The sequence below is a fragment of the Bubalus kerabau genome, chromosome 15, assembly GCF_029407905.1.
Source record: "Bubalus kerabau isolate K-KA32 ecotype Philippines breed swamp buffalo chromosome 15, PCC_UOA_SB_1v2, whole genome shotgun sequence".
NCBI classification, from domain to species: domain Eukaryota; kingdom Metazoa; phylum Chordata; class Mammalia; order Artiodactyla; family Bovidae; genus Bubalus; species Bubalus kerabau.
Genome location: NC_073638.1, coordinates 8,806,396 through 8,822,643, shown reverse-complemented (window position 1 = coordinate 8,822,643; position 16,248 = coordinate 8,806,396). Strand labels below are relative to the sequence as shown.

The 16,248-nt window shown below is 37.5% G+C and overlaps 1 protein-coding gene across 1 annotated transcript in view; it reads left to right on the top strand.

Moving 5' to 3' along the window:
- Positions 1–16,248, top strand: part of CNTN5 (contactin 5) — a 649,216-nt gene that overhangs the window by 597,666 nt on the left and 35,302 nt on the right. The window contains exon 19 of the mRNA XM_055548167.1: positions 3,378–3,487. Coding sequence (XP_055404142.1) covers positions 3,378–3,487 — 110 coding nt within the window. The remainder of the gene's footprint in view (positions 1–3,377; positions 3,488–16,248) is intronic.

Here is a 16,248-nt window from a genome sequence, read left to right as displayed (position 1 = left end):
AACATCCTATGATCTAGTCAGCTACTTTTTAAGTTTTTAATTTAATTGGAGAATAATTGTTTTATAGTGTTGTGCTGATTTCTGCCATATAGCATGCATAAGCTACATGTATACACACATCCCCTGCTTTTGAGCCTCCCTCCCACCCCCTTGTCTTACCCCTATAGATTGTCACAGAATACCAATCTGAGCCCCCTGTGTTATATAGCAACTTCCCAACTATCTGATAGATGGTAATATGTATCTTTTTCAGTCCCACCTTCTCCTGTCCCTGCTGTGTTTACAAGTTCATTCTCTACATCTGTGTCTCTATTCCTGCCCTGCAAATAGGTTCGTCAGTACCATTTTTCTAGATTACACATATATGTGGTAATATATGATATTTTTTTTCTCTTTCTGACATACTTCACTCTGTACAACAGCCTCTAGGTTCATCCACCTCAACTGAATTGACTCAAATTCATTCTTTTTTATGACTTAGTAATATTCCATTGTATATATGTACCACAACTTCTTTATCCATTCACCTTGTCTGCAGACAAACTTTTTGATACACATGAAAATGTTCACTGACTAATAAAGGGTGCAAATTGAAACTTTTGGAAGTAAATTGAATGAGGTCATGTTTTTACATGCTTAAATTTTCAATGCAGGTCAGCATGGTTATGTTTGATACTGGCCAGAATACTGGAGTGGGTAGCCTTTCCTTCCTCCAGGGAGTCGAACCCAGGTCTCCCACATGGCAGGGGGATTCTTTACCAGTTGAGCCACAAGGGAAGCCCAACAATACTGGAATGGTTGGCCTATCCCTTCTCCAGTGGATCTTGCAAACCCAGGAATCAAACCAGGGTCTCCTGCATTATAAGAGCTATCAGGGAAGCCCCAATGTTTGATATTATTTATATCTAGAAAGTGAAACAAAAATTTACTGTTCAATTCTTGTTTCATTGACCCTCATTTAATTAGATGTGACCATTGATCCAAGTGACTTTCTAATATTTCACAATATTTAGCCTCTGTGAGTGCAACTGTGGAATGCCTTTTAATGTCTGACATTGATTTAAAAACCTTAGAGCTTTTAAACAGAAGCTAGGGTGCTAATTTGGGAAATAATTTTCTGACTATTTTTCTTTATTTCTTACTTTTTTAAAACTTCCATCATTCTATTTTAAAAAGTACTTAAACTTGTGTAGTGCTACAGAAAGCTGAGAGAGAAATTTCTTTCTCTGCTGCTGCTGCTAAGTCACTTCAGTTGTGTCCGACTCTGCGACCCCATAGACGGCAGCCCAACAGGCTCCCCTGTCCCTGGGATTCTCCAGGCAAGAACACTGGAGTGGGTTGCCATTTCCTTCTCCTTCTTTCTCTAGAGATAGAGATAGAAATCCAACCACATATTTTGTGCTTCTGAAATTATTTATCCCCCCTGCAATCTTCTTTGGCAAAGATATAATTACCTCAATTAAAAAAAAAAAGTTGAAAAAGGCATTTGGCACACAAATCTCTGCAGTGCATTCACTGAAAAGATAAGCAAAACTCCTTCAAAATAATAAATGATATTTAAAGAGTGGCTTTCTTTGAAATAAATCATATCCCAAATCCGGGAGATCAGGTTATACACACTTAAGAACATGAGCATTTCTTTTCATTTACTTGCAAAATCAAGAATTTTAGCTACTATTAAATACCAATGAAAAAATTGTTGCAAGTTTGCTGATAAGAATTCTAGAATATAATAAAATTAGAAGCTTTTCCCATAGTTTTTTTGTTTTTGTTGTTGTTAATGGTAGATGCACAAGTAACAGGCAGTTGGAAAGTGGGATGTGGGAAACCACTGAGCAAAATAAAATAAAATAAAAGATATTTAAAGGACAGAATGAGAAATTGCAAATTATACCATGGCAGAAACTAATGTCAACTTCTGTGTAAAGATTAATGTGAATTTATCAAAGTACTTTGAGTTAATACAAATATAATATGTAATTTTAATGAAAGCTTTACCAAAAAAAAAACCATTGCTTAGTACAAACTTTGAAAAAGTCTTTTGTGGACTTCTTTTACAGTAACAAGGACAGATTTTTTTACTTTTATTTTTTCAGTTAATAATATATGAAGACTCTCCAGTTAGGCATGTGGCCACCTTCCATCAGAAAGTGAAATATTCTCAGCAAATGGCTATAATTCCCTTTATATGTCTAAAACATAAAAATATTATTTAGAACTCTGCCTTTGCCATCTGGTTGATTGAATCTAAATAGATTCATCTGAAGTCTTAGCAATGATAAGCTTCATCTGAAATTTTGGCAATGATATGGGGTTAGAATCAAAGCCTCTACAATTTTCACAGGGTAGGAGTTTTTTGACATCGACTGTGTACAGATTGGTTGAACTAACGTATGGCCTTTACTCTGCCATTTCATTTAACGTGTGTTTGTGACACAATATTTATGATTCAGCAATGTCAAAGCTGAAAATATTTTGTTCCTCACATACAGTACAACCTCAAATAAAGTGCACCTCTTGATGGATGCCAGTCAGACACGATGTATTTGAAAAAAAAAGCAAAAACTAAAACAGTGCAAAAGGCCACTGAGCACAGACATGAATGAAAAGGTGGTTTTGAGCAACAGCACCGAGACCTCCAGGGACTTTCCTTTTCAGCCCATACCAGTCTTAAAAGTCAATGCATGCCTTTTAAATATCATGATTCATAACACATTCTTTACACAATCATGGAAATGTGGCTGTGTGGTCGAAACAACAACAAAAGAAATCAAATGAAACTTAGATTCTGTTTGTACCTTCACAAAGTAAAAGGTAAAATAGGTGATATTTTCTGAATAGATGTTTTAAGTGCCAAGATAGTTTATATGTATTATTCCAGTTAAAACTAACCTTAAAAACCTACTAGCTAAGTATTCTCAATATGCCTGATGACAGATGATGGGACTAGAGCTCAGGAAGAAGTAAAGTAACTTGCCTGAAGGTAAATAATTTTCTGGAAGGCAAAAAACAACCTTAGCAAGCAAAAAAGCCAAGGCTGACTCCTAGTCCCTTCTTTTGATCATTATGCTAGTCTGGCAGACAATTTAAGTCAGATAATTTAACTTCTTCAGAAACATCCTAGTTAATCCAAGGATAAAGATCTTCGCTTGTCTTGCTAGATTTATTTGTCATTGGTAAGGTACTTGATGAGACTTGACCTCGGAGAAATCCAAAAAGATCATCTTTTTATCCTGTTGTGTTTTTCATAATCACCAGAGCCCTTCATTTAAAAAATCAGGGAAAAGAAAGTAACACCTGTCATATTCAGGGGCAATGCTTTGGTAGGCGTAACTTGTTACCCCCGTGGTTTATTATTTCCATTTTCCTTCATACAGAACCCACTGCTGCTCCCACAGATGTCAAGGCTACAAGTGTATCTGTGTCAGAGATTCTTGTTGCATGGAAACATATTAAAGAGAGTCTAGGAAGACCACAGGGATTTGAGGTATGAACAGAATTCTTGAAAATAAGCCTTATTATTTCTGTTGCCATTGTTTTCTCCTGAAGAGATGGTTTGGTGACACTTTAACAAGATTACATTCCTTTGAAATTTTGCTCTATGGAAAATAAGAAATATACTATTTTACTGATATTATGCTGCTGATTAGCTGCCTTATTTTTCAGGATAGTAGTTTCCACAGCACCAGGCAAAGGTTTTTAAAAAAATGAAAATAGATAGACCTTAACATAAAAACCAGGACCTACCAGCTGCTATTTACCAGTATCCAATTCCAGTTAAAAATATTCTTGTGTATTTCTGTCTCATAATTTAATGTATGAAGCAAGGTTTCCTACTATACTGTTCATGGCACATCTTACCTCCTATACTAACTTCTCAAATTTGCTTGAAACTTGGTAACCTGTACCTGTTTACTCAAATGGCTTTTTGCCCCTCACATTGTGTTGTTTTTAAACATAGTTATGCCAGCCTTATAACAGTGAACATTTTATAACAATTCATTGACTTCAGTAAAATTTTAGCCTCCACATGGACTCAAGGTCTGCGGGCAGTTTGTGAACTGGAGTATGCCACAAAAACTAGATCCCACGCTTTCATCCTGCTCTTATTCTTCCCTTTGCTAGTGAGGCATAGGATTAGGGGGGTAACTTATAAAATACAAAGAAGTAACATCCAATCCAAGATCTTAACTGTCTTTAAACTTTTAATGTTTACTTTTCTTCTGTTTAAACTCCCACTTACAGAAAATCATCTTGATTTTTGAACAATGATGTAATATAAGACTTGTATACCAACATAGTTTCCAGGCTAAAAATCACCTTTCTTTATTTGTGTTTTCAAATAATGCCTAAGAGTTATTTGATTAATATACAACTTGCTTTCGATAAAGATTACTGTGACTTGGAGTTTATACTATCTTCCTAAGAGTTACAGCAAAGGACATTTATAGAAAAACATTACTTATAAGTATCATGGATTTATTTCTATAATTTTGCTTCAATTCATTATTTGGCAATAATTTAATATGCATCATACCAGGATCACATGTTTGTTTTATTAAAATCTCTTTTTCTCACTATCCATGCTGCAGGGACCATGTCTGTTTACCAGTGAATCTAAGGGCTGTGAATGCAATAAGTATTTGTTGAATGAGTGAATATGCTTCACAGTCAACCCCTTTTTGTCCCTCTGTAGGAAACATGGGAGTGGCATGCCCAGCTCCCCTTCACTGGGCCAGGGCGACATCCCCCAACTGCTGAGAACGTTGGCTGTATATTGAGAATTGTCCTGCACCGTTATTACCTGAAAAGATACCCTCCTCATAATTGGGCAACCCTAGGTCAATTACACTGATTGAAACTCCTCCCTTGATTCAAGAAGGAAACAACTTAATGGTGCACATTATTATCCGGAGCCTTTGTCGTGCACATCAGACCAAGGCTAGATTATCTGGGACCCCATTCTTGCTCAGTTCCCTCTCTTTCCCCATCCTCTTCTCCTCCCTTCCTTATAGATATTTACCTGCAAGCCTTCTCAATAAATCACAATGATCAAATCCCTCCAGGACTGCTTCTATGGAACCCAATGTAAAACAACTACACAAGCATAGGTCCAACTAGAACATTGAATCAGAACATCTGGTGTATGTACTTATAGAAAGTCAGAGTGTATTCTGTTGTACAGAACAGTGAGGATTCAGGCTTCTACATCTCAAAGTGGTGCTCCTCTCACACAGCCAGATCTTCAACTTTTTTCCCCTGTCTGTACTAATAGTGTGACATTTATATTCCCACCATGATTCACCTGTAATAACAGCTATTATCAGTGCTTCCCTGATAGCTCAGTTGGTTAAGAATCCGAAGGGGACCCTGGTTCGATTCCTGGGTTGGAAAGATATGCTGGAGGAGGGGTAGGCTACCCACTCAAATATTCTTGGGCTTCCCTTGTGGCTCAGCTGGCAAAGAATCTGCCTGCAATGTGGGAGACCTGGGTTTGATCCCTGGGTTGGGAAGATCCCCTGGAGAAGGGAAAGGCTACCCACGCCAGTATTCTGGCCTGAAGAATTCCATGGACTCCATGCGTCCATGGGGTCTCAAAGAGTCAGACACGACTGAGTGATTTTCACTTTCAGCTTTTTCATATTCCCACCATGATTCACCTGTAATAACAGCTTCTCCAGAGATCACATAAGATCTAGATTTGTGCACAATCCTTCTCTTTCTAAATATAAATCACCATTCATTCAACAAATATTTATTGGAGGCATACCAAGTAACAGACACTCAGCTAGATGCTAGGGATAAAACAATAAGCAATTTGAAGTCCTCATCTTCATGATGCTTATGTTGTAGTAGGGAATGCCAACAATAAAGAAGCTAACAAATAAATATGTGGTATAATTTCAGTTGCTGATGTATACTCTGCAAAAAGAACTGCTCAAGAAGGTAGCATCGACTCTGTTGACTATAGAGGTTTGAAGAATCACAGTTCCTGAGGTTGTGACATTTGACATGATCATATGAGAGATAGGGGGTGGGGGGCAGAGAGAATAGCGAACTCAAAGACTCTTACTTAAAAGCATCCTGACCTTGTTCAAAGAACAGAACAGGAGTAGTATTGGTGAGATAGCAGTGAACAACAGGGAGAGTGGTAGTGTGATGAAGGAAAATGGCCAGGACAAGAACAGGTTGGGTGGAGTCAGTCTTGGGAACCACAGGGACTTTAGATTTTATCTTCAGTATAAGGAAAAACCATGAAAGGATTATGAACAAAGAAAGTCAAGTCAGGACCTGACTCATATTTTACAAGGGTCTCTTGCTCTAGAGGGTAAAGAATAGACTCTAGAGAGGACCTCAGGAGATCAGTGGAAAAACAGTCCTTCCGACCTAGTGGATGATGACTTTGCTCTTAACTAGAACAGTAGCAATGGAATCGATGAAACATGAGCTTTTAAGATATATTTTGAGTGGAAGTGTGACAAGATTTGATTATGAATTGGATGTGGACTATGAAAAAGAGAGAAGTCAAAGGTAATTCCAGAGCTATTTGACCCAAGAAACTGGGTGAATGACAAATCACTCACATACATAAGGAAGTCATGGAGAAGAGCATATTTTAGAGAAAAAAAAGATATTAAAGATTCTGGGTTTGATTTGTTAAATTTTATAAACATTTTTATTTCAGAAAAGTTATCAATTAAGTCTTAAGAGAAAGTTTAGAGATAGAGCTATCACTCTGAAATTCATCAGTATATTAAGGATTTTTATACATGTGCTAGCCGAGATCATTGAGTATTGATAAAGATGTCTGAGGATTGAGCCCTAGAGTCCCTCACCATTTGGAACAGAAGAAAGAAAGAGGATATGGCCAAAGAAACTACAGGAGACACGAAGAAGTTCAAAAGCCAAGAAAAGAATTTTAAGATGGTGTGTTATACTGAGTCAAACAAAAGCTGCTAAGAAATTCAGAATGGTGAGGCCTGAGACTGTCCAATGGATATAGCAATGCAGAGATCCTACTGACCACAGTGATGCCAATGATCAAGGTTTGACTAAAGAATAAGGTCAAGATCACTCCAGAGCTACACTCAAGAGTGTCAGAGCACAAAGTTTTTGCTAAATCTATCTTATTCAAAATGACAACTTACAATCAAAAATGGAATATCCTTAAAGATATAAGTGAATAGGGATTAATCAAATTCTGAAGCAATCATCACATGACTGCATTTTTAATTAAAATAAATCAAGGCAAATTCTGACAACTAGTTTTATATGTAGAAACAACACAGAATACATGGGCACAATAGCAGTTATACTATTTTATAGTACATTATAAATTGAAGTTTTAAAAAGATGGCATCTTGTCACCAAAAAAGAATCAATATCTTGTTAATGGGAGTATCAAATGTATGCTTTTATGATCAGAAAATAATTAAAACCTTCAAGACCACCATGGTGGTTAAAAATCCGCCTTTCAGTGTGGGGTACATGGGTTCACTCTCTGGTCAGGGAACTGAGTTCCCACATGCTTCAGAGCAACTGGGCCCTTGCGTGGTGATTACTGAGCCCCCACGCCACAGTGAGAGGTGTATGCTCTGCAACTAAAGATTCACATGATGCAACAAAAGATCCTGTGTGCCACAACTAAGATCCACTGCAGCCAAATAAAAGAAAATAATTGAAAACCTTATATAATTCAATGGCCAAATATGACACTGTTATTTTAAACAAAATATAGGCAGCAAAGATTGTTTATAAATATATACTATCTCATAATTGCATAGATGCATGTAGATTTTAAAAATATGATATAAGTGAAACTTACCAGCATTACTCTCCCACATTCTCTTTTTCTGCCCTCTCCCTCCCCTTAAAAAAAAAAACCCTACCTCTGTTCTTCACCTTACCACTTCAGAGCTTACTGTTGTCATTGACTCCTCGTCTTTTTTAAAAAACCAATACACTGGATAATAGGCTCCAGTTTCATCCACCTCATTAGAACTGATTCAAATGTATTCTTTTTAATGGCTGAGTAGTACTCCATTGTGTATATGTACCACAGCTTTCTTATCCATTCATCTGCTGATGGACATCTAGGTTGCTTCCATGTCCTGGCTATTATAAACAGTGCTGCGATGAACATTGGGGTACTCGTGTCTCTTTCCCTTCTGGTTTTCTCAGTGTGTATGCCCAGCAGTGGGATTGCTGGATCATAAGGCATGTCTATTTCCAGTTTTTTAAGGAATCTCCACACTGTTCTCCATAGTGGCTGTATTAGTTTGCATTCCCACCAACAGTGTAAGAGGGTTCCCTTTTCTCCACACCCTCTCCAGCATTTATTACTTGTAGACTTTTGGATCGCAGCCATTCTGACTGGTGTGAAATGGTATCTCATAGTGGTTTTGATTTGCATTTCTCTGATAATGAGTGATGTTGAGCATCTTTTCATGTGTTTGTTAGCCATCTGTATGTCTTCTTTGGAGAAATGTCTATTTAGTTCTTTGGCCCATTTTTTGATTGGGTCATTTATTTTTCTGGAGTTGAGCTGTAGGAGTTGCTTGTATATCCAGAGTGAAGTAAGCCAGAAAGAAAAACACCAATACAGTATACTAACGCATATATATGGAATTTAGAAAGATGGTAACAATAACCCTGTGTACGAGACAGCAAAAGAGACACCGATGTATAGAACAGTCTTATGGACTCTGTGGGAGAGGGAGAGGGTGGGAAGATTTGGGAGAATGGCATTGAAACATGTAAAATATCATGTATGAAATGAGTTGCCAGTCCAGGTTCGATGCACGATACTGGATGCTTGGGGCTGGTGCACTGGGACGACCCAGAGGGATGGAATGGGGAGGGAGGAGGGAGGAGGGTTCAGGATGGGGAACACATGTATACCTGTGGCGGATTCATTTTGATATTTGGCAAATCTAATACAGTTATGTTAAGTTTAAAAATAAAATAAAATTTAAAAAAAAAATAAAAAAAAAAATAAATAAAAAACCAATACAATATTGTAAAGTTAAATAAAATAAAATTTAAAAATAAATAAATAAGATATCCTCAACTAAATATTTATAAAACATACTAACCCCTAAAACTTAATGTTTCATCGCCTCACTGTCCCCCTCCTGTATTGCATCCCAATCACAATATTGTTATATTTACCAACAGTGTAATTCCGAGCATAGTGAGTGAAGCAAGTACACGCTTTTGTCACCAAAGTAATGAGACTAGTTTTAAGCGTTATGTACTTATCCTGTCAGTCCTCTGGGTAATTTTTCTAGCTCACATTGCAGTTTTACCTGCAATGTTGAAAGCAGTTACTTTAAAAGCACTAACGGTGTGCCATTTTGAAAATAGTGGAGACAGTGTTTTGGGCCAGCTCTCTTGTTTTTCCTGAATTGAATGTGTGAGTAAGAGAGAAAAGGTTTTGCTGTTATGAATACTTCATCCTAATTGGAGAAAATAAATAAATAAATACAAGTAAGTAAAATAATATATGTAGGTAACAGTATATATGGCTAACAATACATGCAGAAATGCAAAGTCCCTTTAAGGAACAGAAGGAGATGGAGTAACTAGACCTTGATGAACAGTGGTATAAGTAGAATTTAAAGCAGTCAGAATTAGGTGAGCAGAAACAGATTATAAAGGGATAAATAGATCATGAGAAGAGTTTGTATTTTATTTCAAATACAATAAAAAGCCATCAGGGCAATTTTAGGAGGAGACTGACAATGTCTGATTTACATTTTTTAAGATATTACTCTGGCTGCTGTTCCATGCAGAATGAAAGGGCAAGAGGAGAAAGGTCAGGAGTCAAATCAGGAGGTTATTGCAATAATCCATGCAAGAAATTATGATAACTCAGACTAAGGTCGTAAGAGTGAAGCAGGAGGAAAGTAGACTTATTTTAGAGGCAGGGCTGGCAGAGTTTCCTGATTGATCAGACATGGAGGGAAGGAAAATGATGATTCTCATATCGGGCCTGGTCAAATGGATGCATAGTGGTGCCATTTATCAAGTAATAACAATAACAATACATTTTTAAAAGGGAAAACCTGGACAAAGAAGAGATTTGAAAGTGGGAAATAAAGAAGTGTGTTTCAGCTAAAAATCAAATTTGAGATGCCTAGTGGATATCTAAGAGAATAAGTCAAATAAACAATAGGCTAAGTGAGTTTACAGTCTAATTAGGAGATCAGAGCTGAAGACACAAGGGGGCAATCACAGGGCTGGTATATAAAACCTTTCTACTACATGAATGGACAAATTTCCAGAAAGGGGAAAGAAGAGGAAACAAGAAGAGATATGAAGGGAGAGATTACCTGTGACCTGGTACATTCAGCATATAGAGGTTTAGCTGAAGCAAAAGAATCATCAAGGAGAATAACAAGGAGAGATCAGCTTGATGGGGGGGGGGGGGATATCAGGCGTGTGAGGGATCAAAGAAAGTAAAAGAGCTAATGAAAAAGAAGCAAATGGTCAGTTGTGTTTAAACTTGCTAAGAAATCAAGTGAGATCAAAGCAAAAAAGTGTCTAATTGTTTAGAGGTCACAGGTGATCTTCTGAAAAATTTCACAATTAAATGAATGATCAATATCCCTTATGTTATCAATTTAGTTACATAGGACAGGCACTGGTGGCGGGGTGGGGGGGGGGGGGGTGCTCTTTTTTCCAGATATAAAATACCCTTAAGATCAAGCACCATGCTATGCTATGCTAAGTCACTTCAGTCGTGTCCGACTTTCTGCGACCCCATAGACGGCAGCCCACCAGGCTCCCCCGTCCCTGGGATTCTCCAGGCAAGAACACTGGAGTGGGCTGCCATTTCCTTCTCCAATGCATGAAAGTGAAAAGTCAAACTGAAGTCGGTCAGGCGTGTCAGACTCTTAGCGACCCCATGGACTGCAGCCTAACAGGCTCCTCTATCCATGGGATTTTCCAAGCAAGAGTACTGGAGTGGGGTGCCATTGCCTTCTCCGAAGATCAAGCACTGCTGCTGCTACTGCTAAGTCGCTTCAGTCGTGTCCGACTCTGTGCGATCCCATAGACGGCAGCCCACCAGGCTCCACCATCCCTGGGATTCTCCAGGCAAGAACACTGGAGTGGGTTGCCATTTCCTTCTCCAATGAATGACAGTGAAAAGTGAGAGTGAAGTCGCTCAGTCGTGCCCGACCCTCAGCAACCCCATGGACTGCAGCCTTCCAGGCTCCTCCGTCCATGGGATTTTCCAGGCAAGAGTACTGGAGTGGGGTGCCATTGCCTTCTCCGAAGATCAAGCACTACTTCTGTCTAAATAATGATCAGTATCAACAATTTGGGAAGAGAGCACATCAATATAGAACTCTCAGGCCAGCAACAGCTGTATTTGTTTTAGAACCATTTGTCTCTTTTCAGAATACCAAGGTATTTTAACATACATTAGAATCATTAACTCTTCAGTGTCGTTATCAGAAATGGTTAAGAGTCAGACTCAACCGCTAATACGTTTTTGCATCATCCAGTGACTATGAGAGTCTGATTACCACTGCAGAAAACTATTTTGGCCTTAGAGAAAAACAGTTAAAAGAAGTCCAAGATAAGACTTTTATATGGGAAAGTTCCCTTGATACACCAGGAATAGTTGGGGGAGGGTGGTAAATGAGAAAAAAGAAATCATTTCTGAAGTTATGGGCACACATTTATTTCTTTCTAAGATATGGCTCCTCTCAAACATATACTCAACTATCAGTTTGATATTGAAAAACTCTACCTCTAGAATGCATAGTGCGGTGTGAACTAATGATAACCCCTCAATGCACTCTTAATAAATAAGCAACCTTGAACCTGTATGTAGTTCACTTGGCTCTGAAATGTTTCTGTTTTCTCTTCTACTAATCTTAGGAGGCTACCCCCAAGCAAGGGTCATTTAGAAGGAAGATGGAGCAATAGTCATCAAGGGCAATAAAGTCCTTAAAGCCCTTATAGCATCACTTGATCTCCCCTGCTGAGTGCTCCTCACCATGCTCTCCTTCCCGTTCTCATTCAATGTTCCTTGGTTGACTCACAGCCTGACTCTGATTGTGACCCAGATTGTCAGACAGATCCGCAACTTGTTTGTCCCTGATCTGATTTTCTGTGTGTTTTGTCTGGATCTCAGTTATCATTTCTTAATCATTCATTTATGTATCCATGTGATAGTTGTTGAATACCTGCTTTGTTTTGGTGCAGTGCGTGGGGTATGCAGTAAGTAAAATAGACAAGGGCCCTGCTTAGGGAAGGGACTTCGGTCTTAGACTTCTTAGGTCTTCCTTAGGAAGCTCACAGCCTAGCAAGGGAAACTCTTATTTCACTTTCTTTCATTTTTGTTTTTTGGGGATTTTGTTGTTGTTTGGTAAGTCCTGGCAGCTCCTTTTGTTTAATGAAATGGTTTTGACATTCTTTTTCCTGATGAAGCCAGACCTTCAGGGCAGGAGTAAGGATCTCAGTAGGAGGGTTTCCCTGACACCATCTGTCAATTTCCTACCTATAGCTGGCATTTTTGTCTTTTACAAGGAAGCTTCCATTACATTTTAATTTAAGAAGTAATGAATCAAGCATTTTGATTTAAACTATAGTCATCAGCAACTAACACTTGCAAATACATTAACCAAGTAATTCAAATCAAACTGATTAATTTTTGTTATTAAAATGATTAATTGCTCTATCTAACAGAATGGTCAAAACAATTGATATAGTAGAAATAGCAATGCATAAAGACAGGGTCAGAATGATGACAGCCCCTAGCTTGACAGAAAATAAAATGACTTTACAGTAAAGGGCTTCAGGAAATTTTAGTAATGTCATCCCTTTTAATTTATAAGTGGGTCCACCCATGGAATTTCTAAATGTCACAATTAGGCTAGATTAGAACTCTGTTACGAGTTCTAATAGGTGGTCTTTTTACCTAGCTTTTAAGACTGCCTTCTATAAATCTAGTATTATCTCACAAAAATTGCCATCTGAGGGAAAGAGTATGAAATCACAAATATAGATACCAGTCCATCTAATTATATTTTACAAATATTTGAACTGTTTTATTGATATTATCTTAAAACCACCCATTTGAGAAGTTTGATTACTTGCATGAAGTAGCTTGAAATTTCATGGCTACAGAGACTAAACGCAGAAATGGTTGACATTGAGATATGTGAAATTTCTAGCTCTGACATGCAGCATGATTGAAAATCAGAAGTGAGCTATATTTATGGAATGATTTTGACTTTTGAATTACCATGACTATCCCATCTGGATTGCCATCCCTGTCACTGGCCCATGCAAGTAAATTATTAGATTCAGTTTGGAATTTATGAACCCACCAGCATTAAGTGTCCTGTGAACAGTAATTCCTGAATCCTAGAGCAGAACCTCTCAAGCTTTTCTGAGAAAATCAGTATTTTATGTGCATCCAAAATCAGAACAGATGCCAGTATAGCCAGAAAAAAAAGAAAGAGTCAGTTGCTCAGTCCTGTCCAACTCTTTGTGACCCCACGGACTATGTAGCCCACCAGGCTCCTCTGTTCATGGAATTCTCTAGGCAAAAATGCTTGGGTAGGTAGCCATTCACTTCTCCAGAGGATCTTCCTGACCCAGGGATCAAACCTGGGTCTTCCACATTACAGACAAATTCTTTACTGTCTGAGCCACCAGGGAAGCCCATTTTTTCCTCTGATTTTCCCAAATTGAGAGGAATGACAAAGGAAATTAAGTGCTAATGGAATACTGAATGACTATTTTTTGTTATTTCTTCACTTATCAAGTAAACACTTAATAAGTGTTTATTTTAAAATTTAAAATTTTATTTTAGAATAAGTTTATTTAGTATAAGTCACTGGGCTAGGCAGTAGAAATGCAAAAATCATTAAAATCTAGTTCTTACTCTTAAAAAGATCACAGTTTAATATTGTGGGATGTTTATGGAAAATATAAGTAAACAAATTGAAGCTTTTGAATCATGCTGGAGAAGATACTTGAGAGTCCCTTGGACAGCAAGGAGATCAAACCAGTCAATCCTAAAGGAAGTAAACCCTAAATGTTCATTGGAAGAACTGTTACTGAAGCTAAGGTTCCAATACGTGGGCTACCTGATGCGAAAAGCTGACTCACTGGAAAAGACCATGATGCTGGGAAAGACTGAGGCAAAAGGAGGAGGGGGTGATAGGAGATGAGATGATTATATAGCGTCACCAACTCAATGGGCATGAATTTGAGCAAACTCTGGGAGACAGTGAAGGACAGGGCAGCCTGGCATGCTGCAGTCCATGGGGTCGCAGAGTGAGACACGACTTAGCAACTGAAAAACAACAACGTAAACAAAAGGCAGAGAGGAAGAACATTGGAACAAGATAATTCTTATCTCCATAATAACCCTGGAACTCCTTAGCATCCTGATATTCTGGAGAAACATTCCTGAAAATAAACCCATGCCAATGCCCTTCATGAGCATGTTTCTGTTTGCATGAACATATGCTTCTGTCCCTGAATGTCCTCAATTTTCCTAAATAAAACAATAAATTATTAATAAAAATTTTACTGAATAAACTGAAAAAGGAATTTTAGAAATATTTTATGTATTATATAATTTGCCTGTGAAACATAATTACCCATGACTATGAAGTTAATGGTATTCATATTCATTGTGGCCTTTTTGAAAGATTTTTATTAACTATGTATTTTAATGGCTGGGTTCATTTCAGCAATAGGCAACAATGTATTTTTATAGCAAGGAGAAAAGTACACGGTGTCCTGGTTCTGATTTCAAAGTTTTTCATGCTTACTATTAAGAAGAATGAAAGGTAAAACAGCTTCTCCCATTTTACAATTCTCACTAAAAGACACCCCCAGTGACTCCTTTTCCTGGGCTATGTTCAAGACTTGCATGTATTTATTTCAGATCTTCCAAAGGATATGTAACTTAGAAGTTCATTTTAGACGTGTCACTAAAGCTATTTCCACTTATTGATTGCACTGAAAAGACGCCAATTGTGTTTTGATCTATAAAAAAAAGTTGTAGTGGAGATTTCTTAAGGCGAAAAGGGTTGAGATTGTTCTTGTATTTTATTTTATGTTCTGACTCTAATCATCAGAGCAGGAGACCGGAAAAAAAAAAATGGTCCTCACTGTTGTCTGACAATAATTCTTACTAGTCAGATTGCATTTAATTGGTATAGCAGAGGTTGCAAGGGTATGTGTGTATGTGTGTGGAAAATGGAATTTCAGACATAAATTAAAGAGGAAAATAAGCCAAAATGAAACCAGTTACCAAAAAGTAAAAACAAAGACGTGTTTTATTTTCCAAAAGGTGGTGTGTAGCAGCTATTTTTGCAGATTCTCTTTAGCTTTTTGTCATTACTATATGATAATAAGAAAAAAAAAAAAACTAAACAGTGAGAAGAAACTATTTCTACCCTTCCTTTTCTGAAATTCTGTGAACTCTGAAAAAAATCAAATAGCTTTCATGTTTCTATCATTAGATTTCTTTCTTGGGTTATTTTCAGAGATTGGGAGGCTAACTAAAACTATTTATGTTTTTCAAAAATCAGCAGATCGAAGGAAATTGAAGAAGCAACATTTCAGTTACTTAACTTATTCTGTCTCTTGTCCTATTGAAAAGCTATCCTGTTTTCTCGACGTAGCATGCAGGCATGCATTGGAGAAGGACATGGCAACCCACTCCAGTATTCTTGCCTAGAGAATCCCAGGGACCGAGGAGCCTGGTGGGATGCCGTCTATGGAGTCGCACAGAGTCAGACACGACTGAAGTAACTTAGCAGCAGCAGCAGAGTTCTTTTAGAAAATAATGAATAACTCAGTTTATACTGTTTGTTTTTCATTTGCTTCTAGATACATTTATTGATGGAGAAAATTCTCTTACCCAAATCACTTTTCAAATTTTCCACACTTAAACGTTTATAAATCATTTTATTTAAATAATATTAAAATATATGCCCAAATATATTGTCTTATCCACATAAAGAACCCAAGGATATGAATTATATCTCTTATCGAAATCAGAAGCATTTCTTATTTTTTCACTCGTTGACACAAATGTGAATTGGTGCAACCTCAAAACAGGGTGTTTTCCTCAGTCCTAAGTCCAGCCATCCCGAGCTCATCATGTGACCATCCACAGTCTTACTCTCTATCATATAATGCACATTCATGCAAAAAATAAAATAACAAACGTGGATATCAACCCATTTAATTTTACCAATACTGGGA